The sequence below is a fragment of the Gordionus sp. m RMFG-2023 genome, chromosome 4, assembly GCF_954871325.1.
Source record: "Gordionus sp. m RMFG-2023 chromosome 4, tfGorSpeb1-WG-v2, whole genome shotgun sequence".
NCBI classification, from domain to species: Eukaryota; Metazoa; Nematomorpha; class Gordioida; order Chordodea; family Parachordodidae; genus Gordionus; species Gordionus sp. m RMFG-2023.
In genome coordinates, this window is record NC_088778.1 from 19,603,308 (window position 1) to 19,630,271 (window position 26,964).

Consider the following 26,964-nt stretch of genomic DNA (forward strand, 5'->3'; position numbering starts at 1 on the left):
AAGTATGCATAAAGCGGGGCCTTAAACATATTAATATAAAGGAAAAGCCCCCCTTAGGAAAATCTTGGCTATGCCTGTGCAAGATTGAAATTGCAAAAAATCAGATTGTAGCGATTTTAATCAATTTATTCGATGCTAGAAGATTGATATCTTGAACTCAAGTTATTAACTGCTTGGTATACTCAAGTATTCGAATCATGAATTCGACTCTTGATTACAAAATAATTTTTTTATATAGTATAGTATAAAGGTGTGGCCAATTTGACTTAAATCGTAAAGTAATTTTTTATATTTCAACTAAACAATAATTATAAAAACTTGGTATTTTACTACAAATTTTTTTAAATATTATATAACTTATTTTTAGTGTTGTTAAACCATCTAACTTTGGCCAGCTTTAAAACGGCTTAGCCAAGTTTTAATTCTAAAAAAATTGTATCTATCAAGTTGAGGCTAAACTTAGACTTTTAAGTCAATTTTTTAGGGGATAATCTGACCACGCCATATAGAATAATTATGAATTTTATATTTGAACATATTTATAGCCTGATCCACAATATTGTTACAAGTATTTTGAAAACATTACAGTTAAAATCAAATACAACTTACCTTTCTTGTGGTTTACTTGAGACTTATAGTCGTTTACTTGTTTATATGGAAATTGAATCTCTTGGAATAAAAGGATTTATTAGTTAGCAAAATTTAAATTTATTATTATAATTTGACTTTTATTTAGCTCATCTTCTGCCTAACATCTTTAAAAATCAATGTTGGTCCGCTGTTTTTTCACTGCTTGAAATGTTCAACCATAGATTACATTACATACAACCTCATTACAAGTATAATTAAAAATGTGTTTACCATAAAACTGCTTTTGTTAAACTCGGATTGGCTTTAAAAAAATAATTTTTAAGACCTGGCCCGAATTTTTAAATTGATAATTTTAAATAATTTTAGTTAATAGTTTCAAGGAGAAATTGAAAATATGAGAAGCAAATGAATTAAATTATGAATCATGTATTTTTTCTTGATATAATTTATTGCCCTGACTCCGGAGCCTACTATGATCAAATATCCTTGGGATATATCCTAAAGACGTTTTACGTTATCAAAAATTACTTCTAATATAAAATTTAAAAGGAAAAAAGGCCAATTAATCCATCCAGTGTTATATTTTGTAAAAATAGTTAGACATTGAACTAAAACTTCAAAATTCAAATTAAATTAGTTTAATATTCGTATTTATGCGAAATGAATAATTTATTCGGATTCCTACAAATTAAAAAATTATTATTTAATTTGTCTAATATTATGATACGATAATTTAACATTTATTATTAATTTGAAATTCAAATAAAAGGATTAAATTTTGTAAAAATTATTCTATCCAGATAAATGAACATAGTCTATAATAGATCAGTTTACCTCGTTTTGCATCAAAATATAAGCAGAAAATTAACGTTAAAAATTCATAATTCATCCACTAGAAAAATATTATTAAATGTAAATTATAAATATCTTTGCACAATTTCTTAAGCAAATAAATTTATTTATTAGCTGTTAACCCTCCAAGAATGATCAAGAGACAGGTGAATCAGATATTTCTCCTTCCTTTGATGATGGATAAATCAAAAATTTAACTTTTCGTCTACAATTTTTTATCTCTTTTTTATAATTTATTACCGAAAAAATGATTTAATCTTGATTTTGCCTTTCTTTTTTATTGGATACCTTATTGACTATTTATTATATCCATACAAAACCTTCATATATTTGTTATAAAAACTATAATATAAGATCACTATGAAAAATTATAGATATTAGGGCTGCCAGATGCTTAGGTTTAGTTTAGACATCCCGCTTGAGACATTTTTATATTGTTCATACAGGACAGCCAAAATGCACTTGCTCCGAAGTATGAGGTAAAAAACGTCAAATAGTTCCGGTTTTATTTACACTGAAACTATCTAGCTCATTATCAATTAAATGTTCATCTGAACACCAGAGCTTCCGTTAGTCGGCATTGCTGTCACTCCCCATTGTGTGAAAGTGGGAGATGGATTATTTAAGGAGCAAAGAGAGGGAAAAATATGAAAGAAAAATTCTAAAAAAATATGTTTATACTTAACGACTTGACGATTATAGATTTTCAACACACGCATTTTAGCTGCATTTGTGAAATATTATGTCATATATATTTCATATATTCTTTCTTTCCAATAAGACCTAGCTCATATTGATGTAGCAATTTCATAATATCTAAAAAAAATTGTCTTTATTGCTGAATAAAAAATCTTTTCTTCTGCATACTTTTACTTTTAATTTGTAATTTATGTTTTAAAAAATTTATAATTGCTAGATGAGAGCATTTACATACCTTATTATCGAAGGCATACTTTGTCGATTTCATAAAAAATAAAAGCGACTTAATATATTTTATTTTGGGGAAAAGCAAAAATAATAATTTAATATAAAATTGTAAAGAATGGTGGCGATGCGAAGTGTTATAAGAAATATATTTTCAATAATGATTAAATATTTTAAACAGCTCTACAAAACCCTCATCTAGCAAGATAAAATTATTAGGTCATTTTAAAAATATTTTTATATTTGAGTGCAAGACATTATTAGATATTATGAAATAGATTAAAAAAGTATATTCACATCAGTGGTCTGCAATACACGGCCCATACGTCTTTAAATTTTATGGGTCATTGTGGGTAAAATATAGTGTTTCTATAACCACTCTCCAAGATTATAAATAGTTGTTTATTTTGGTTTAGTCTTGTATTTAAAAAAATTTAAACAGGCCTATGCCGGATAACTTTAGTAAAAAAAATTGGGTATTAACTAAATCTCATTTTTCGACCACTGATCCACACCTTTACAACTTCAGGGGCTCAAAAAATAATTAAACATTTTCTGGTGGCTTGTGCTCCTGCCCCCCCTAGTGATGCTACTGACTCATATATTTCCAAATGTTTGTTATTATTAGTGTTGTTAAACGGCTCGTTTTGAGCCGATTTTTAGAACGGCTAACTCAATATTTCATCTAGAATAATATTACCCAAGCCTGCAGATTTTGTTTGTAGAAGGAACAAAGGTTTGTCTATTAGCGAAATCTCAGGGCTTAGGCAATATTTTCTGGCAAAATATTGAGTTAGCCGTTTTAAAATGGCTCAAAACGAGCCGTTTAACATCACTAGTTATTATTGAAGGTACTATAAATATATACTAGGACTATGCCGATCCACATATTTTCCGATATTGGTTCAAACCCGATCCGATATTTATATTGACTTTTCACCACCCCCATTTGAACCAAATGTAATTAAGAGATCAATATTTTTTATGCAAATCTAATTATGCATTTAATTTAATTTTTTTTATTTCTACAATAATTAAAAAATGTTTACGGACATTGGTAGTATTAAATGAATTTTTCAATATTCCTCCCCATGAAATTAGAATTCCGCAAATAACGCATTTTGCTAAATTATCTTTGTCTTTTATAAAATATTTCCATAATTCAGATATCATATTTAAAATTCTATTATTTAAATTATAAATAATAAAATTGGCGTTATTATTTAAAGAAATTTAAAATAAATAAAACTTTGGGTTCCTTTCTATTTTTATAAAGAAACTTTTAAGATACTATAAATCTATTTAAAAAAATAAATAAAATTTAAGAGGTGTTTTGCATTTGCATTGTTTAAAAAAAATTATTTAGAAAATATTATTAATGTAAATAAATATTCATAAAATTACAAAAAAAATAAAAGTAAAAAGATCGGATCGAATCGGTTTTTACAGGTATCGGCCTAGTCCGATATTTTTGGAAAACGCTAAATATCGGTGCCGATCCGGTCCTATATTTAATATCGGCACAGCCCTAATATATACTTTAATATATTCTATAAAAAATAATATAAAATTTTTAAAAAAAATTCAGGTTCAAATTAATTATTATTTTTTTATTATTAGATTTTTAACATAAAAATAAAACAATTAATATGAATATGGATGTAATTTTTTTTAATCAAATAAAGAATGGTATATATATTGTATGCCACATTTGGGTAGAAGCATAATATGGGAAAATTTTGAAGACATTTGGATGATAAATATCAAAAACTTGATTATGTTCAATGTAAAAATGTTAATATTTACAATATAAAGTATATCATGTAATTCTCACTTAAGACGCCACAATTGCGTTAACTCGAATATTAATCTATTCCTAAACAATTCAGTATAATCAAAAGAAAACTATAAATATAAAAATTCCTTAACTATTAAAAAAAATGTGATGCTATAATTACTATTGCGCCAAGGACAGACATTTGTGCTTTTGACTCGATAACCGGAGGGAGCTTAAAAAATGCCTCTCATTTTATTGGGTCCTTCATAATTCACCTTAACTTTAACCCTGACTATACTATAACTTTGATTGTATTGCTATCAAACATGGTCTTGTATACCCTGACTTTGATAGTAGCATGTCATGGTAGGATGATGAGTGCCATTGTCAATTTGCATGGTTATCGAAATCTTGTTAATTTTAGTACACATCGTTTGTATTTTTATACATAATCATAATATTTTATAGTAGCGCATCCGCAAAGCGTTCTCTCATACGGAGTTTTCCGGGTTCGAATCTTGTGTTAGCCAAAAATTATTATTAGGTTATATAATCTCCTTAGATTTTAATACTTTAAGATGATAGGAAAACGATCATATTACAGTTATGAAGATTATATATTAGATATTTATTAATTTATAAATAATTTGATCAAATTATGAAGATTATATATATTAGATATTTATTAATCTATAAATAATTTGATCAAATTATAAAATTATTTTTACAAATAATATTTTCCTTATTCATATTCAATTCGAATTAGCGAATCGAATATTATATATGGTGAATTCCGTGACAAATCAACGTAAGTTTCAACCTGACCCTCTCATATTTTACTGAATTTGCATTTAGTCGGACTAAGAAAAATAAAATTTTAGTCGGTCTAAAAAATGTTATGGGCAAAATGGACTCCTTTTAATTTTGGATATCTTTTGATATAATTGAGCTAGATGCGTCTTTTAAATTACTTTATACAGCTTAATAATGAACCTTTTATGTTTTATAATGTTTAAAACAATTTAAATATCAAAAACCGGTAAGGATCATAAAATCAAATATTTTTTTCCTCTCAAATTTTTATTTATTTATAGTTATAGTATTAGTTAATAAATATGCAAAATTTCAAGTTTGACAGGGCACAGGTTTAGTGGAATGGCATTTACCCCCCCCCCCCCAATTTATACTTTTCCATATCTAAAATAAGTGTTCTTTTAAATATAAAACATAAATATTTCATAGCTTTTGACTTATATTACAACAATATTTAACATTATGTTACTTTATAGGCCTACCAATAAGTTATAAAAAAAATTTGTAGTTCAATTATATCCAAAGTTATCAAAAATGAATATTTTCTTTGAAATAATAGTTTTTGTTGTCCATAACGAAACACAATTCAATTAGGTTGCACTTTAACACTTTATAATATCTCATCCATCGTTTACTTTTTCTTTCCCGTTTCATTATTAATTTCAAATAATTGTTAAATGATTTAGCTTTATTGTTTATTGTTATTACTATGGTCAGATTTATATCTATAAATAGTTATAACTTAGAGGTTTAAGGAATAACAATTTATTTAGAAAATAGTACAAATTAAAAAAATCAACCAAATTTGTAAAACATTAGTGAATTATACAAATATTTTCAACATTCATATTCCTCTTATGATAATTTTACTGGAATAATGATCATATGTATGTGTACTAGGGTGATGACTGGGTAGCTTAGCTCATGACATTGTATTAGAATTTTATTTATTTTAGATCATAAGAAAAATTTATTACATTAGGTCAATAATATTACTTTGCATTCCTTACATTATGGGTTCTAGAGTGAACTAACGAAGTTGATAATGATAAAATTTTATTGCTATATCATTTTTTATCGTTATAATATTAGATTTTTTGTTCTCTTGCATTTTTATCTATAGATAAGAGAATAGAGATTTAATTTAGATAATTCAATTTTTTAAACTTAAAATATATTTTATTTTGAAATCCATAAATTTTTTGGTATTTTATCATAAATTTAATATCTGTTTCTTAATATAATAGGTGTGGCATTAGTCATGTATGAGAGCAAACGTGTTTCTAAATGTTTTTAATAGTTATATGTAACAGCAAACACCTTGATGATATTTGTATATAGATACGTTAACTTTTATCCTGCTTAGCATATATTAGATCTGATTGGATCGACGGTCCTACAGTCTTGCCCCACCCGCCTTAATGGTCCGGCCTTAGAAGAATGACCGGACCGCTACAAACACTATATTCCACTTTGATTTATATAGGTTCATTCTTACTATCTTCTTCCATTAATAAACTCGCCATAATAAAATAATGTATGAATAAATAATACTTATTTTAAGAAGTATACTTTTTAAAATTTTTCTTATAATTTTAAATTGTAAAAAAAATGACTCTGGCTTTTTTGTCTTATTTGTAATACGAGTTGTCGGACGCACCCCAAAGAAGTTACTTGGACGGAACGCGTCTCAATGGCGCTAATATTGAATTTGCATTCCATCCCAGACCTATTTTTGATCATTTTCTAATTTAGATAAATACTAATTGAGAAATGAATATTTAAATTTGTTACATAATGCTATTTTTGAAATTTCCCTGAAAACTACTTTGTTCCAATTTTTAAATTCATATATCAAAATTATTAATTCATGAAACGTGTTTGATTATTTTCATAATTATTCTCATTTAAGAATAATTAGCAATATTGTTGAATCGTCATATATTATCAAATATATTTGCTACCTAGATTTCAAATGCTTAGCTATTTGCATTCATTAATGTATCATCTCTCAATGGCCGCTTGTAGAGTAAATGGAATTTCCAACTTAAATATCAATCAAATGCTTCAATTGCATTCCTGTATGGAGAATTTAGTTTTACATATTGTTAGTGGATTGAATAATTTTGAAATTCAGCCTCAAATTTCAAGATTTCAAGGGGATTACAAAAATATAATATCGACATATTCTGAAGAATTAAATAAAGTTTTGGTATTAACGCTTGCCAAAGCTATTCATTTCACGGGGGGTCATGAAAATTTGTCTGGAACATGGTTTTTGTTATATATGATATATTAATTATATAGCATAGGCGTAGGCAAATAAGGATTTTTTCCCCCCTGTCAAATTTTCTTAAATATGCATTTGCATAGTTTTTTTTCGAATTCAGATATTTTATTATCATTTTTTAATTAATATAACTTATAACTAATTTTTTCATAGATTAAGATTTACATCTATTTCAGTTCTTCGTATGTAAAATGTATATTGCCCTAAACGAGCCATCAAAGAGGAAGTTGAACTTAGAAGGGTTACTATGCATTTACCAATTCCTTAGGGGGTCATTCCATGTCAAATCGACCAAAAAAACGATTCTGAGTAATTAGAAAAAATCTGAGCGTTTCAGTTTTTATTTTCTACGAAATAATATAGTCATCTATATTCTCTAATATTATCATTTATTAAATAATATGTCACCCTGGTATCAGTATGAAACATTTTACCGAAATAAAAAATTAAGGGAACTTAAGTCTATACTTTGTAAGTTTAAATTCTGCCCTAATTCTAATATTTCAACTTCGATGTCTAGCAGCTCAAATCTAAAAAAACATGAAAATTCCGATTAAAATTCTAATGAAAGTAAAAGAAAAGGTGATGAGGATCTGAATGAAGATTCTTGTGAAGATGATCTATTGAGATTTTTTGAAAATAAAGTTCATTTTTAAAATATTTTTAATAAAATTCCCCATATTACATTTTTTATTTATTAATTATAATACAACGCTTATATCCTCTCCACCAGTTGAACTTAGTTTAGCACAACGAAAGGCTGTATTGAGCTCAATTCTTATTTGCTCAAAATTTTAATTGTTAAAAATACAAAAAGAAGTTATCTTATATATTATTTTCGCATATTTTTATTAATCGGGGAAAAAATAAATAAAAAGAAAATTTATATATATTATTTAGTATTTTTTATGCGTTAAGGTAACTTTTCCTTTATCAACCGTAACTAGTAACGCGTTTTTTTTAAAGTAACGTTTACATCACTATTAATTTCGAAGTTATGACGATTTATGGGAAATTATTTTTACTATAAAACAAAGCCGTTTTAATTTCGTATTTCAGGTCATAATTAATGTAGTGCTATAAACATTACTTCCAAAAAGAAACGCGTTTTACATTTGAAATTAGGATCGCGTTAATCGTTGCCTTGTGAAAAAAGGAACCGTTAGTCGCTATTCATAAAAATAGCCCCATTTATTAAAAAATACTAAATACTTTATATATTTGCTTTTTATTTATTTTTTCCTAATCATAATAAAAATAAATTATACAAAAATAATATATAAAGTTTACCATTCAAAAAAGAAAAAAATGTCAATCATAAAAAGAAAAGTCGTTATTTTTTAAATATTTTACCCAAAGGAGGCTTACGTGCCCGCAAGGAATTAAATCAAGAACATGAAGAATATTTATTAGATTGTATAAATTTGGATTGCACTTTATCCTTAAAATAGTTATGTGAAATGATTAAAGGAAGATGTGATTTAGAAATATCAAAAAATACGGTATCAAGGTCACTATTTGGATATAGTTATAGTTTTAAAAATACAATCAAATATCGAGATTTGCAAAGAATACATGAATTGGTTTGTGGATGTAGCCTATATGAAAGTAAAATTTATCTTTATTGATGAGGACGGGTTTTCAATGTTAATGAGGCGGTTATATGGATATTCACAAATAAATAAAAAAGCTATCTTAAATGTCCAAGGGATAAAGACAAATAGTATCATAACTGTTCTCACGATTCCAGGAATATTCAGATTCAAGATTCTTGATTTTCCCTACAACGCTTTACACTTAAGCCATTTTTAAATGAAATATCAAATCATTTTGAAGAAAATTATGAATATGACTTTTGTGATGAATAATATTTTATCACAACCATACAATTAGGGAATCGATAGAAAGGAAATGGGCATAATCCACCAGAAACCAAATTCTAATAACGGGTTAATTTGTTTTATAGAGCATGGAGAGAGAGGAATATCTGAGGAGAATGCAAAAAAATTATTTTGTAAATAAAGAGAGACCTATATTCCAAAATTTAGAAGAGAGGAAATTGATTGCCAAAGAGAAATAAAAATCAAGTGAAGTTTAAAAAATAATAATATAAGGAGAAAAAAATCAAAAAATTCTTATGTAGGTTGAAAAAAGGAAAAGGATTAAAAAAATAACTACTTTCCTTTGAATGGGAATTTTCCTTTTTTGATTGACATTTTTTCTTTTTGTGATTTTTCGTTTTTTGATAGACTAGCTTTTTTGATTGGACCTTTTCCTTTTTTGTACTTTCTTTTTTGATCAAACCTCCTTTTTTGAATGGGAAACCTTGTTAAAAGATAATACCTTTTTGTAATCATTTTTTATTTATTTTTAAGAACATTTGATTTTCAAAATTTTGATAGATAAACAAGAGTTCCTAATCTTCAACATAGCTTTCGCTTTACCTTCAACTGGCGCAGAGAAGGGGAAGATTATATTTATTTATTAAAACACTTGTGATCATTTTCGCTAGAATCTTCATTTAGATTCTCATCAAAAAATATTTATCTTTATCAGAATATAGTCTGGTATATGCATAGCTAAATAACCTTTAGCAAGAAATAACTAGGGAAGACCAGGGCTAGTCGGCGCAATTTTTGTCAAAATCATCATAGTTCCGAAAATATTGATCATATAAGATCTTACAAAATACCAATAGGTACCTTAAACATCTACCTATAAATATATATTGTTATATTTTTTAAATATTTAATAATTATTTCTCTAGAAAGGTTTAAGTCATTTTTTGAACTTAGTAGCCCCGAACCCGTGGTTAGTCGGATCATCGATGTAGCTAGTCGAATCAAGTGGTTTATTAGGCTTCTTGTGGGACAAAAAAATTTTTCCCAGATTTTAATATATAATTATGATACTTTATTTATATAATATTCTATTTACAATTATAACAAATAAAATAACAATCTTTTTTGACAGAAAACCACTCTACATTGAAACCAATCTTCAAAATTATGAAAACTTTATAATCCTGTCTACATATAATACACACATCTTTTATTAATTTTTATTTATTATTAATAATAAATTTACTCAAAATTTATCTAATTCTATATTTAAATATATAACATCATTTGATTTTATTATCAGGCTAAATATAATCTGATTACTAAAATATTCATGTCCAATAAAATGAATTAATTTGAATCATAATATATTATCAATTTAAATAGATATATATAAATATTTGTTTGTTAGATATAATTCATTTTAAATATATTGATATTATTATCAGGCTAAAATTTATATGCTAAAATGTTCATATCTAATAAAATGTATTAATTTGAATCATATTATATTGTCAATTAAAATATATATATTATATTTGTTTGCTAGATATAATTAATTTAAATAATTGATCTTATTATCAGGCTAAAATTTATATATGCAATATATATAATATCTGTGACAATATATAATATATTATCACAATATGCATATGAAGATTTTAGTTTGCAAGATATTTATTTAGGTCTGATATTATATTAAAATTGAAATGTATTATGAAAAATCAATCACATTAATAAATTTATATAATAATTATTATTTAATATACTACATTTATAAAATATTATATTATCTGTCACAATATGTATATGAAGATTTTAGTTTGCAAGATATTTATTTAGGTCTGATATTATATTAAAATTGAAATGTATTATGAAAAATCTATCACATTAATAAATTTATAAATTAATTATTATTTAATATATTACATTTATAAAATATTATATTTTAACCTGTAATAAATGGTATTTTTCTTAATGAGATATCATTTTCATATAGTGTTATAGTTTCTTCATAATCTTTTTTTAGTAAAAATTTTACTATTTTGAATTTTGCATATATATTTGGGTACCATAATAATATAATAAAAATTGACTGATTGCGCCGACTAGCCACGATTCTAACCTCAATGGTGGTAATATTACTAATTGATCTTAACATATATTTAAGCATTATATATCAATCTGAAACTTTCCCAAATATTAAAATAGATATTTAACTTTCATATAATGTTCATTTTGTCATGTTTAAACTTTTAATTTTTTAATACAACCTAATATTATTAAGTGAAAATATTGTAATCTTTACGTCAAAAACATGTCAGATCGGATAAAAATTTAAATAGCTAAATATTATAAATTATTTTTATCCCCAATTATGGATATTATAGAATTCTATTTTAGAACTAAATTTCAAATTTTAAACTTTACTGGTTTTAAAATAAAATATTTTGAACCGACAAGCCCCTTGCGCCGACCTAGCCCTGGTCTCCTCTACTATTGACATATATTTTATAAATTAACTTTATTGGAGAATATAAATTAACATCCTTGATTGATTCAATACTAATCTGATTATCAATCTTGACTCTATAAATTCAACATAAATAAAATAAAAATGAAGAACTTTGGTAGTTAATCTGAATATTTATATTTAAAAAAAACATAATAAAATAAATTATATATTTTAAGAAAAAATTTAAGTAATTTACCTTTACTCAAATAAAACGCATTACTTATTACTTTTCAAACAAGTAACGAATGGCATTTCTTTTCCTAAAAAAGAATAAACTCCGTTAATTACTACGTTAATTACTATTGCCGTTGAGACTAAATCCGATACCGTAAAGAATAATTTTATTAAATTCAAAACAATAATAATGAATCCTTGCCTAACGTGGCTTCTTTTATACATTATACTTTATAATTCAATAATTACAAAAAATAATTTTTGAAAATAAAAATAATACGACTCATCCCGAGTCTTACAATCTGAATTCAAACCAATGTATTTTACACCAGATTATTGCGCATGATAAAAATATAATAAGTTTACAAACAAAATATATACCAATATAATAATTAAAAAACACCAATTTTGACATCTCCCCCCCCCCTTACAAACGACCGTACTGCCCCTGCTGTGACTGCTGCATTACTCCCGTCCATACTTTTCACAATAGTACTTGTTTTCAGTGGACCACTTGGTCGTAGCAATATTTCCATAATCCTTTTCCTTCTTTCGATAAGTCAACGGGGTAGTTTGTATTTTACTATCACCATACCATGAGATTCATCGTCCACAAAATACCTAAAACCCTGACATAATTACCCCAAATCTCTCTTATCACTAAAAGAAAATGAACCTTATCTTTAAACCCCTATCATTATATTAAGAAATTTAAGTATTATATTACAACGTAAAAATATTCCTCATTTTTTTTAAAAAAAAACTCAAAATAAATAATCAAAGGCACTACAAGAAAAATTAATTTTAAAAAACATATTTTTCTTAAACTTTTTACCAATAATAATACTTTTCATATTCCTTTTGGTTTATCAAAACTTAATTATAAAACAAATATTCCAGTCCCTTTCCAATCTCAACACTCCTCTATCATAAATCACATTTTTTCTCAATTACTAAAAAAATATTTTTTTAAAAAAATCTGATCCAATTTTCATTATCTTACTGCTTTTATTCCTATTCAACTTTAACAAAGAAAAGGTATAAATTCTTTAACGTTTTATATATATCAATTACGCTTACCTTAAACCATTTTTATATTTCATTACTATTTCCTTTTTACAAAAACTTTAAAACTATTTTTTCGTGTTTTCATGACATATAAACCCTAAAAATTTTACTCACCTTCCCCTACTACATTTACAAAAAAATATTTCGATACAGGTTTTTGAATATATAATTTTATTTACTCTCCTTACTCGAATCTTAGATTCCAATAAATTTCTAAAAAAATAAATTCCTCAAATAAAATATCAGCGATATAACATTTTATGAAATAAGATATATATTCTCTCTCGAATACTGTAGGATTTAATTACTTTGTGAAAATATGTATTTACATAAAAATTAACTTTGATAATCAGGACAAGATATTTTTTATATTTATTTAGCCCAACTTGTTGAGGGACAATACATATTGGGGAATATACAATATAATTTAAGAAAGTACATACTTATATAAAATTCAATAATTATGAAAAGATAAAAACTTAAAAATAAAAAATATCTCCCTGTCCTTCACTGCCCTTTCATCTCCGTCCCCCACTTCCGGACCTCAACCGCCCTCCATACCACATATTGGCCATTTTCCTATAGGCTCCCAAAACACATTGAGCCATTCTTCTCAACCGGCCCCCAAAACACATTGAGTCATTTCTCAACTGCCCCCCAAACCACATTGGGCAATTTTTCTCAACCGGCCCTCAAAATCACATTGGGCCATTTCCTCCAAAAAAAACAACTCCCATATCATATACTTTTATTTCTCAACCAGCCCCTCAAACACCATGGGCCATACAAAACTCGAAGTATGACCACTGTGGCCTCACTCAAAACATTTAATATCCCTACAGTCTACGGCGCTTTACCCTCTTACCCTATATTTATAACAACATTTTTCTATTCCTCGACCCTTCCATAGCAAACAACCGTGTCGATTCCCTATCCTTCCCATCCTCATCGATTCACAAGTCAATTGCCCACCCCTGCAACATCTCCTGCACAGGCCACATTACCTTTCCATATCTATCCTCCTCACAGTTATGCCCTTCAATTAACAATGTCTGCCCCCGTATCCTAATACTCCTATTTCGGCGCACTCTCCTGCTGAAATACAAACTTCCCAACCATATCATCAATACCACCACCGCTTTTAATATATTTTACTGTACCTCTACATATTTCGTTACTTTAAAACCCTTCAAAATATGTAATTAAAATATTGAAAAAAAATTTTTGTTTTTTTTTATCTCTAAATTAATTAAACATTCTAACAAAAAAAATCTAATTCAAAATATTACCTATAAAAAATTAATAATTAACTTAACTAATAATATTCTAACTATTTACAAAGTTAAACAATATGATAAATAAAATCAATACCGAAATGATGCAACAATACCTAACACTTTTTTAACCACACTGTAACCCACTTTACAATTTTTTACTATCACTTTTAATAACCACGTTACTCCACCGTATTTCCGCAAAAAAATATTATTCCACAGAAACCCTGTGCCCTTAACAACAAAAACAACCACGGTACTCCACCGTATTTCCACCAAAAAAAATATTACTCCACAGAACCCCTGTGCCTTTAACAAATATGCACTTCAATACTACAGCTCATCCAATCTAATACCTAAATAAATATAAAAATTAAAACTTACTCTTTAGGTCACGGCGCCAGTTATTGCCGTTGAGACTAAATCCGATACCGTAAAGAATAATTTTATTAAATTCTAAACAATAATAATGTATCCTTGCTTAACATGGCTTCTTTTAAACATTATACTTTATAATTCAATAAATACAAAAAATAATTCTTGAAAATTAAAATAATACGACTCATCCTGAGTCTTACAATCTAAACTCAAACCAATGCGCTTATGTTAACAAACCAGATATTTGCGCATGTAAAAAATACAATGAATTTACAAACAAACAAAATATATACCAATATAATAATAATAAAAACAACAATTATGACAATTACTACATTACTTTCACCATTGACATTGCTTTACAGCATTAGTCATAACTAATGTTAGAGAGGAAATTTTTATTCTAAAACAAGGTTAAACTTTAGTTTTTTACAATTATTTTTTAATTTCAAATGCCCCTTTGAAATTCAATTGCCCAGGGAATTTTTTTTTTGATTTGATAAACTTCAGCTAAGCATAGAAACAATCAGAGACAATATAAATTAATTAATTTATCCCTTACTGCTCGTATTGACCTTAAATTAAGGGGCATCCAAAAATGACAACAACCAGGATTAACGCAGTTTGCAACGAATTATCAGCTAAAATCACTCATGTTTATTTGACTCATAAATTGAGAGAAACGATAACTATCTCTACCTGCAACAGAATGATTCATTCTTCAGGATATAAATTTATATGGTAATTTTCATTTTCATACAGTAACTATGTAATTAAAATCTTGAAACTTAGATTCATTGCTAAAAACAACTTTTACCATTCTGTAAAGGTCTAAATATATTTCTTTGGGAAATTGTATCATTTCTCCTTTTAGTTAACTGTTAAAAGAGGTTTTTTCTTATATCATTTAACTAAAAAGTACGCAATTACCTGCAAATTACTTTGTAAATTTATTACCCAAAGAATTATGTTGAAAGATAATATTTTTTGTTTCTCACAATTTTTCAAATGGTATCGGTATGGATGAATTATCCATTTCTTCTTCATGTAAATCAATAATTTTGTAATCAATTGGAATTCAAAAATAATTATAAAAAGCTAAAGTTTAATCTTGTTTTAGCAGATTTTCAAATGCAAAATTACCTTAACTCTATGTTAGTTATGACCATTTAAAACAATGGCGAAAACATAAAATTAAAAACGACTATTTAAATAATTTTCTATAAATTGTTATAACTTCTAAATTAGTTATCCAAATAAATTATTAAATCATTATTGGAATCATAAAACTAACCTTATAAATTACAATATTAAAATGGATTTAACTATAAACAAAATTTTTATATGCAATGATTGGTTAAAGGAAAAAATATAAAACCAGCATCAAATATATTAACATGGGTAGGAAAAGTATTTCATCTAGACCTATCATATTCGAAAAGTGAGTTTGCTAAATTCATCTATATATTAAATGGAAAAATCTATTTTATTTAAAAGTTTCTTATCTTTGGAAATAAATTTCGCGAACTCTTCGCAATTCATATCAAATTACTTTTAACATCAATTCGGCGTCTAATAAATCCAATGTGAGGGAAGAACGAGTTTTTTCCAAGACTCATTCATTAAACTAAAAAATTTTCTTTGAGGCCGCATTTAAATAAGGAATTGAAAATATATAATTACATATCTTTTCTAAGTATATTACCTGATTAGAGTTTAAAAATTTCATTTTTTTTGGTGAGATAAACGTGATTTCAATTTTGACGAACTTCATACCTCATAATTCATGCTGATATCGAGCCTTTATTATGCTGATCATATTATTCATAATTGATATTGAGCTACTTCTTTATATGCTTCGACTTTGTATATTTCAAAACATTTGCTTAACAAAGATTTTACAATTTTCCCATAAAATATGCTAATATCGAGCCTTTATTATGTTAATCATATTCTTCATAATTGATAATAAAAAAAGGCTTCCAACTAATGGGCCTGAATCCTTTCAATAAATTTTTGAGGAAAAATGCTACTTAAAAAGTGCCACCTCCCTTCCCTTAGGAAAGTTTTTGGTACGCCTATGTTATATTAATATTAAGCGTCTAATAAATTGCATATTCATATTTAAACTTTATTTATATTAAAATTAAGGTTTTATGATCTCATGAATACTATTATGCATCAAACTCCCCACAATTGGTCCAATCATACTCTATATCATTTTCCATTATCTTTAGGTAAATTTTATCAAAATTCAAAAAATAGCAAATCAAATTTCAAAGAATATATAAACGAAGAATTCAAAAATATGCTTAGTAATAAAAAAAAATCTCACTCATGCAAATAAAATTAATATATTATAAATAGGTCATTCAGAAACCTGTAAAAGGTTCAAATTTTAAGCCCAGCCCGCATTTAAAAAATTTAAGCTCGACCCGATTTTTATAATTTTTAAAATTTCCTTATTTTAAATGATTTTATAAATTATATCAAAGGGAAATTGTAAATATGAGCAATAAATGAATATTAAACGCTCCGTGATAGGATTTTTAGACATTTAACTAATTAATTAATATAATTTAAATATATTTATTTTTAAATCGGCCCAGGTTTTGTAACGAAAATATTTTTAGTTCCAGCCCGTGTTTATTTTATAATAAAATCTTACGGCCCTTTGGTCTAGTCTGCAATTCTCTATATTTGAATATTTTCATAGTTTTAATTAATAATTAATTGCCAGTATATTATTAAAATTAATGATTTATTTATAGTAATTATGGACTTTTCATTGTCAATCTAAGCTAATGTAAAAAGGCAGTAATGACTTATTTTTTTAAAAATTTAATATGTTTTATTTTTAAATTTTAAGATTTTGTAAATACAACCGCAGATGTGACGAATTATTTAAGTTCTTTACTGACAAACACATCACTTGCGGATGATAATTACTCTTCCCCTAAAGCCCTAATATTGTGTTTGGTATGGAAATTGGGTGTAGAACGAAAATTAAATAAAAAACAATTAGAGGTGAATACAGGTGAAAATACCAATATCAATCCTAATATTGACATGCCAGATTATGATGGTCAAGCCATCAAAAATCTATTATATAGCTGTGAAAATATTGGAAATTCACAATCAAACAATTTATTTTTATCTATATCATTGCTAACTCGATTATTTGCTGAATATCTGATATCCGAATTTTCAAATTGCACCACATCTTCAACAAATTATTTAAACAAGCTTCCAACTGTAGATGATAATCAAAAAGTCTCTTCTAATACAGCTACAAATAATAATATGAATCATAATCAAAACGCCTTAATGGTTTCTAAATATCTTGAATCTTTGAATGAGCTAATATGGGTTAAGGGATTGATACCTTTAGATCGACTGCTTTTGGTTTTAATATTGAAAGATAACCCTAGCGTTAATAATACTAACAAGTTTAGTGGTAATAAATTTATTCAAATTAATGTTGAAACTTGTTTAAATTTTCATTTTTTTTTATTCGAAGCGGATAATTCTGAAATGTAATAAGACTGGCTTTTGTCTATATTATAATTTTTATCGAATATACTTAGAAGATAACATTCTCATTTTTAACATTTCCCTTTTAAATTTCTGGTCTGAAATATCAAATTCAACTTCTCCATAATGAGGCTCTTAATAAATTAACCTTATATGATTTCAAGATATCGTCGCCTGAGAATTAGATTATTCCATATCCACTTTTTGTTTAAAATAACTTTTTTCACAAGTGAATTTTTTGTAATTATACAATTCTATTTACATAATTAAAATCCTAAATTTTATAAAATAAGTTATAGCCAATATAAGGATAACTATCCTTTAAAAACAATAGAAACTTAATTTTAAAAATCTCCACTTTATGTAAAATTAGATAAAGTGGAGATGGAATAATCTAATTCTCAGGCGACGATATATTTTCACTAGGTAACATCCTTTTAAAAATGATCTTTCGGCGATCAGTATATTAATTTTAAATTACTGGATAAGTTTATTTCAATAATGAAAATTTTTATTTTGCTATTGAAAATAAATCCATCCCTTTTAGACCCTTATTTTGCAAAGATATTTATCAATTATTGCTAGATTTACGAATAATAGAGAATCTAATTTAACTATATTGCGATAGATATACTAGTTAATATCTAAAAATTATTGTTTTAGATTCCCACAACATCTCTAATAGCAATAACATCCAAAATATATCATCACAAATGGCTCTATTTATAGCGCAATTATTGTTATTAAAACCTCCGGATTTCCTATCGCAACGATATAATGATTTTCTTATAACTTATCCTCATAACCATTGGGTTTATCAAGATTGGCATAAAAAGCACGTGCACTTTACAATTAAATATCCAGAACGGTTAATAATAATCATAAAATATCAATTATAATTTTTTTATACAATTATATTAGATATTATGGGGAATGTGACAATAGCGAGACATTTAAAACAAATTCTGGATTTCCTGTTCTTTTCGGCAATATATACTATAGATTGATTCCGGTATTGAATTTACATTTTTTTAAAAAATATTATTCTATGTAACCTAGAACCAATTAATTAACTAACGTTTTTTATCGAATGAAATTAGTGTTTAAAAACGGCCTGAATTATATAAGTCTCGAGATTTGGTAAATAGAGGTCCAATCCTTTAACAACACTAAATGAACTTTATGCCGTGTGTACATTGGAATATATTGATGTTTTATTTTATAATTTTTTATTGTCACCTTTTTATTTAACACGTGGGAGAATTTATATATCTTAAAATTAGTTTATTCTAGGGGTGTACCGATACCACTTTTTGAAAGCCGATCCGATATTAAATCGATATCAGCCGATTACCGATCCTATTTCATATCTAATTTTTATTCTGTAAAGATACCAATGGTTTTAATTTTTAATATACTTTTTATTAGTATAGTATCTATAATTTAATTATACCATAACATATGTCATTTAAATTTATTATAATGATCAGTTATAGTTTATATTCAATTCAATTGCAATTCTAAAAGTATATAAAATATTTTTATTTATAAATCACTTATTTATATAATCAGTGGTCCCTACTCTTTCTGAGAGATGGAAGCAGAATACCCCCCTGAAAAGTCCCCCCCCCCTCCCAACCCGTAAAAATTGTTAATTTTTTTGACACCCATAAATTTCAAAAATAATTTTTATTGCATCCTTTAATATATAATAGGGGAAATGTGCCATGAATGGCCATGTTTTTGCTTTTTTGAAAAAAAAATTATTAAAATTTATGTTTAACCAAACAAATTTTATATCAATGTGTAGCCTAAATATTAATCTTTAAAATAAAATTCGAATCAAAACTATATGTATAATACTTTATGAGCTAAAAAGATTATGTGAAAGTTGTTTTTTTATACTATGTGTTAACTGGTCATAATATATTATTTAAGAATTTTATTATAAATATGAAATAATACAATATGAAATACTTGTAAAAGACCTATGTTAATGTTTTTACATTTTTTAGTTGTATAAAAAATTAATTATACACTAATTTAATTAGTATTAAAATCTCAATTTATTACCACATCTATTTATTGATAATATTATAATTAATATCTTAATTATCATTTTACTAAACATTCTTAAGCTTATTCATCATTTTATTTCACCAAATGTTGTTTTGCAAGAGCTTTTCATTTTAATACGAATATGTGAATGTGCGAATTGTGGCCACTCATTACATGGCCAGTGAATAATGCTAACTGCCTAATGATAATATTTATATAAAATATCGGTAATCTAAATTAGTAATTTTTTCACCAAACAAAAAAATGGGGTGGTGGCCAGTCTTCAAACATGGCCATTTATGGCACATTTCCCCTATAAATAAATGGTAAAAAAAAATAAATACGTTAAAAATATTATTTTTAAATTATAATTTAGACAAATTAGGGAAAGAGAAAGCTAATTTATAATTTCATCAATATTTAATTGTTTAAATAAATTTTTTCTCATTAATAAAATGGTAAATTATTAAGAAATGGATCCTTTATGGTACTATGAAGTCTTTTTTTAATTAATTTAATTTTACTCAAGACCTTTTCGGCTGTACATGAGGAAGTAGGAATGGTTAATAAATATTTATATAAAATTGTTAAATTAGGGAGAGCACAAAAATTTAAAAGTAGACGATAAATTAATAATAAACGAATAGTTTTTCCAGTCTGAATCATAAGTCTCAGAATTATCATCATCATCAGAAGAATAAGCTAAATAATGTATTAGTAAAAATATCTTAATTAAATAAATTTACAATTCTCTGTATCTGACAAATCTTTAGATTCTTTAACCTCTAGGTCATGTGTAATAATTACATCCCCGTATCATATCGGAAAATTGATTGTCCTATTATCGATATTTTAAAATGGGTGAAATATTGGTACATTCCTAGTTTATTCTGTATTTTAATAAAGAATTTTCAAAATTAATTTTTGCAATTTACATATCTATTTATGCAACAAATATTTTTTAGATTATAAAAGGGTAATTCCATGAGAAATCGACCAATGATTCGGCCGACCATCTCAAAAATGAATGAAACTTTGCATGTTAGTTATTTATGTTATGTTAAGAAAATCAAAATTTTAGAGTGCTAGCTCAACCAGATCCAAAGATATACGCCTTCAAAGTCGAAAATCGCGAAGTACGTGATTTTGCGTGATTTCTTTATATCGTGTTTTTTAAAAAAATACTTAAGATAGAGTTACAAATTATATATCATTTTATAGCCCTTAAAATTTTACGTTGGTAAATATAAAAAAAATCAAGTGTTTTCTTATTTCCGGTAAAAATAAAAAATTAACATTGTTAGGAAGGGATTTTTTTGGGTGTTAATATTCACTAAAAATGTTTATTACCTTTATATTAAACGATTTAATAAAAAATCTCGATAGCCATTTTTGTTTTTTTAATTTTATTTGAATTTTTATTATTTTTATAAATAAAAATAGTAATATAGATGGCGTTATATTAAAATATTTTTATAATATATAATTTTTAATAAAAATATGAATATGAATAGTATTGTGATTAAAATTAAAAAATCAATTGAGTATAACCAAGAATGATGTCCTAGGGCGATATGTAAGATGGCAGCCCATACAGATATTATTTTATTGACGCTATATTGTAAAATAAACATATTTTATAATTTTATATTCAAACTATTATAATTTCGCGCTTATTAATAGAAATTCCTAAGGCCATAATTTGTAGATATATCCTTTCATTGTTGTGGATCTACTATCGTTATTATTTGAAAATTTATCAGATTATTTTATTTTTTGATTCCTCTCATCGCTACCAATCAATCATCATATATTCCAAAACTTAAACATTTTTTACAACCAAATGAATTTATGATAATTTTTGATTTCTCTGAAAATTATGCATTTATAATCCAAGACACTGTTCAATAATGTTATTGCAGTACATATATACCAGACAAAAATGATAAAATTTTTGACTTATCAATTCAGCAAAAACCAAACAAAATATATTACTGCTCTGAGGCATCAGCTGCGCAATATAAAAACAGAAATTTTTTATAAATCTGTGTTATCATGAATCAGATTTTGGTGTAACAGCTGAATGGCATTTTTCAGCTACATCCCATGGAAAAGGTCCATGTGACGGCCTTGGCGGAACATTAAAAAGATTAGCAGCACGTTCAAGCCTTTAGCACATCAATTCTGGACACATTTTAACATCAGTTGATTTATATCAATTTGCAAAACAAGACATGCCATCAGTAAATTTTACATATATAACCAACGACCAATACAATTTACAAGAGATTAAACTACGAGAAAGATTCAATTTAGAGGAACTCGGGAAATACATGCTGTATTTACTTTGAGTTTAAGTAAACTTAAATCAAAAATATATTCATATGCAGAGGACTTTTAAATTAACAATATCTCAAATGTCGATAATTTGTCTTTTGCCGATATTAAAGAATTCTTAACATTGTTTATGACGATTTTTGGTGGTTAGCCACAGTACTAAAAAAAGAATGAAATTACTGAGGAGATATATATATTTTTTTTACATCCCCATGAACCATCACCATCCTTCTTTCACCCCACAATTGCGGAAAAGATATGGTTACCCATTAATCAAAAAATTACAGTAGTAGATCCTATTACAGTGACAGGACACGTACCTAGAAATTATCGTCTCAAGAAATTCTATTAATAAGAACAAAATGGGATAAGATTAAAACAAGAGGTATTTTTTTTTATAATTGTTTGTGTGCAAAATTTTAAAATATTACAATATAGCGTCCAAATAAAATAATATCTGTATGTGCTGCCTGCTTACATATCGCCCCAGGACATCATTCTAGGTTATACTCAATTGATTTTTTAATTTTAATCACAATACTATTCATATTTTTATTAAAAATTATATATTATAAAAATATTTTAATATAATGCCATCTATATTACATTTTTTTATTTATAAAAATAATAAAAATTCAAATAAAATTAAAAAAACAAAAAGGCTATCGAGATTTTTTTTTAATCGTTTAATATAAAGGTAATAAACATTTTTAGTGAATATTAACACCAAAAAAAAATCCCTTCCTAATTAATTTTGTATTTATACCTGAAATAAGAAAACACTTGAGATTTTTTAATTTTTTTTTAATATTTTTCAACGTAAAATTTTATAGGCTATAAAATGATATATAATTTGTAACTCTATCTTAAGTATTTTAAAAAAAACACGATTTAAAGAAATCACGCACTTCGCGATTTTTGACTTTGAAGGCGTATATCTTTGGATCTGGTTGAACTAGCACTCTAATTTTGATTATCTTAACATTTACAACATAAATAACTAACATGCAAAGTTTCCGGTCGAAAATCTCGTTTTTTTGGTCTATTTGACGTGGAATCACCCAAAAAATGCAAAGTAATTATTCATTATTTGAAAAATAAATTCGCATTTAATCGAGTTCAAATAAAGTAAAATTTTAAAATAATTAACGATCTTTATATTTTATTAGATTATAGATATACTAATACATCGTTATTTGGAGTTACCTGGAATGTACAAATCGCTCGGTACCTTGTTGGATCGCTTAAGTGAATTGTACCGTTATCACCCACGTCCCTTAAGCTATCTTTATTCTACATTATTTTATTTCAACGAGAGAAGATTTCATAATATCGATAATAACTCGCATTTAGAACATTCTGGTGTAATTGTCAAGGGAAAATTGACTAAGGCTATATTTAATGCTTTGGTCGACAAATGTGGTAATAAAATTTTTTATGTCCATTTATGATAATGAATATATAATATTAAATACTAATTAGGAACTTTTTTTTAATTATTGTAAAGAATATTGTTCTTTAAAAGCGAATTAATTCATATTAGAACTTTTAAATGCCAGTTTGAAAATCAGTATTTCATGCAATTTAAGAAATCGAAATTATACCAGAGATGCATAATTTTTATTAAAGATTATTTATTTTTCCTTATTCTCCTAAACTCAATAATTTATTTAATTCCCATTAAGCCCTAAAAGTCTTTACAATATCAAAAGTAGTCATTTATTGATTCATACTTTATCTTTATACTATATCATATCAATATTAAATTTTATATTCAATAAAAACTATATAGCTGTAAAAATATATCATTAAAAGGTATTTGCAATATAAGGTGAATAAAAGAATGATTAAATAAGCTAAATTTATCAAACTTTTTAGGCCTAAGCCCATTAAAATAAATTTTAAAAAACCCAGGCCAGCCCAGGCATGTTAGAAAATATTATGTTAAACTCATCACCCCATGAGCTGCGGGCCAGTCCATTAAAGTCTTTGATTGAATTGTACAATCATTAAATTATTTGTTAGCAGAAAGAAAAATTAAAAAAAAAAATTCTATCAAAAGTAAAAGCAATATTTGAAACAAATATTAATGGACAAAAAATTGTAATAGATACAATGAATAGACTTAGCATTTTATATTTTGTTCTTTAGTCAAAACCTCTAAAAGAATTGGAATGTTTCCAATAGATGGAAATTAAAAATATTGCCGAATGGTCAGATTTAGATAAGTCTATAGATTTTTCTAAAAATAAAAATGTTTCTTTAAATGTTAATGTTCGACAAATTTTGCAACTTTGAATTGTTTGATGTGCCGAATATGCAAAACTTGCGCCTCGCCAAATATGGGTTTAATATTTCTCATATATTCCAATCCATGAACCATGTAGTGAACTACTATTATATAGCTTGCTTCATTTTTATCCTTTTTTTAATCATTATTCAAATGAGAGGAGTAGATTAACCATGAAACTATAAAAAATTATATGCAGATAACAATTTTTGTTTTGCCAAGATTCTATAAATTTTTAGAATAAAGGCCAAATATATTATGTGAAATATGGAATAAAAAAAATATGATTTGTAAGTAATATGAATTTAATTATTTTATGTTTTTCATATATAAACTCAATAAATGACTGCTTAAAATTTTAATTTTAATGGGATAAATTCTAGTAGCTCTAAAAGGAAAATATTTTATATGTTTGTTAAGTATTAAATTGATATTTTATTTGAAAGATCTGAACTCCGAAAATAAAAGACACTATTTGGAATTGTATATTATTATGATATTTTATTTATTTTACAAAATTTGTCCTTTTTAGATTTCTAAAATTTACACACTTGAATAACTAATTGTATACGCCTAAAATAAAGATATGTCTAAATTAAAGCTGAAATGATGAAAATGAGATTATATAAGTTGAAGGTTGCGAAATAAAGAATACAATTGGATGAATATTTCTAAAAAAAATAATATTGGTTAATTTTAATTGATGTTTTTTGGGGATATATAAATAGATGGGGAATATAAAAAAAAATTTCCTTAAATAAATTATCTAAGAGACCAAAAAATGGTCTATAAAAATAAATATTACGTTTATTTTAACGAAATATAAATATACACACCAAGTGCCCTATAAAAATTATCATTAAAATTAAAGGAGTGCTCCCCTTACTTCATCTTAAAATTAAGCAACTCTCTATTCCTAGTTTTGTAGCCGCTCCAGTTTTTTTCCATAATAGTTAGCAGTGTTACTTATAACATTGATTATTGTTATATATTTTATATCATATACCTCAAAAGATAATAGTATTATTCCGAAACAATGGTATGCAACAACAGAATTTAATAATTATCTTAACAATCTTGCAAAATTTCAATCGAATACTAATATTCTGAACATTTATAGAGATCATGCTAATAATAACCCTATTAATAATAATAATAAGGTATTATTTACCTTAGATTATTATAGAAATCTTTATCAGCGATTAGTTAAAGGTATATATATTTAAATAAATTTTATATAAAAACAACTTATTTATGTTTTGTATATTTATTTTAACGTGAATTAAATTTTGAATTGGACCAATTTTTAAAAAGTTATTTTGAAACTCTATCTTTTATAGGGTTAGTTTAAGGCATTATTTCAATTTTTTACATATTCGAACCCAGTTCTGAAAGGAAAATAAATATATGCATAGCTATTTATTCTTATATAAATTTTTAAAGCTTTAGATAGTAATTCGCCATTTCCATCATTTGATTGGAGATTTAATGAATTTTCAAATGAAACACTACATTACATTCATGTAATATGTATAGAGTTATTATCTCTTCCTGCTAACGGACAAACTATTGCCAAAGATTTGATTAATACATTTATAATAAATCATCATTTAGTGCCCTTTTTTGAAATCGATTATCAACATTGGTTTAATGCTATAGCTTTAACATTAGTTGGTTTACCAGTTAAAAAAATTATGCTATTTTAAAACTTATTTTAATTCTAGGACAGTTACTCTTCTGGTATATATAATGAAATAGAAGAACAAATGGAAATGATATTTTGTGAAGGAAAAGATCATCTAATTATATTTGATGATATTTTTGATGAGGTATTATTGAGTGATAATGGCAGAAATAATCTTACATCAACCAAATTAAACGAAACCTTTTGCAAAAAAAAGCGATTTAAATCTGAAAATTCTAATCCATATGAAACGAACGAAGAAAATATTATATCGCCTATTTTTAAATTTTCGATTTTCAAAGGCAAATTCAATAACACGCATTCTTTTCCAAATAAATTTCTTCGCAATAAGTTTTATGACTTCGATAACCTTTCTTCTAAATATAATTGTAAAAAAAACACAACATTACCTGCTCATTTAAAAAATAATCCTGATTGGATCAAATCTAAAAGCTGCTGTCTTATAAAATTGGCCCACGCCTTGTGGCTTCATTCTAACATAGGTCAATTGAGCATGCTTCCTAAATTCGTCAGGTATAGTAATAACTTACTAATTTTTATTAA

General features: G+C 25.8%; 1 protein-coding gene across 1 annotated transcript in view; it reads left to right on the forward strand.

Moving 5' to 3' along the window:
- Window positions 1-26,964, forward strand: part of LOC135928694 (mediator of RNA polymerase II transcription subunit 23-like) — a 65,480-nt gene that overhangs the window by 23,936 nt on the left and 14,580 nt on the right. Inside the window, exons 10-20 of the mRNA XM_065465151.1 lie at window positions 546-691; window positions 737-839; window positions 6,926-7,231; window positions 16,649-16,734; window positions 17,367-17,954; window positions 18,695-18,899; window positions 18,953-19,043; window positions 23,596-23,848; window positions 25,731-25,928; window positions 26,160-26,398; window positions 26,441-26,934. Coding sequence (XP_065321223.1) covers window positions 546-691; window positions 737-839; window positions 6,926-7,231; window positions 16,649-16,734; window positions 17,367-17,954; window positions 18,695-18,899; window positions 18,953-19,043; window positions 23,596-23,848; window positions 25,731-25,928; window positions 26,160-26,398; window positions 26,441-26,934 — 2,709 coding nt within the window. The remainder of the gene's footprint in view (window positions 1-545; window positions 692-736; window positions 840-6,925; window positions 7,232-16,648; window positions 16,735-17,366; window positions 17,955-18,694; window positions 18,900-18,952; window positions 19,044-23,595; window positions 23,849-25,730; window positions 25,929-26,159; window positions 26,399-26,440; window positions 26,935-26,964) is intronic.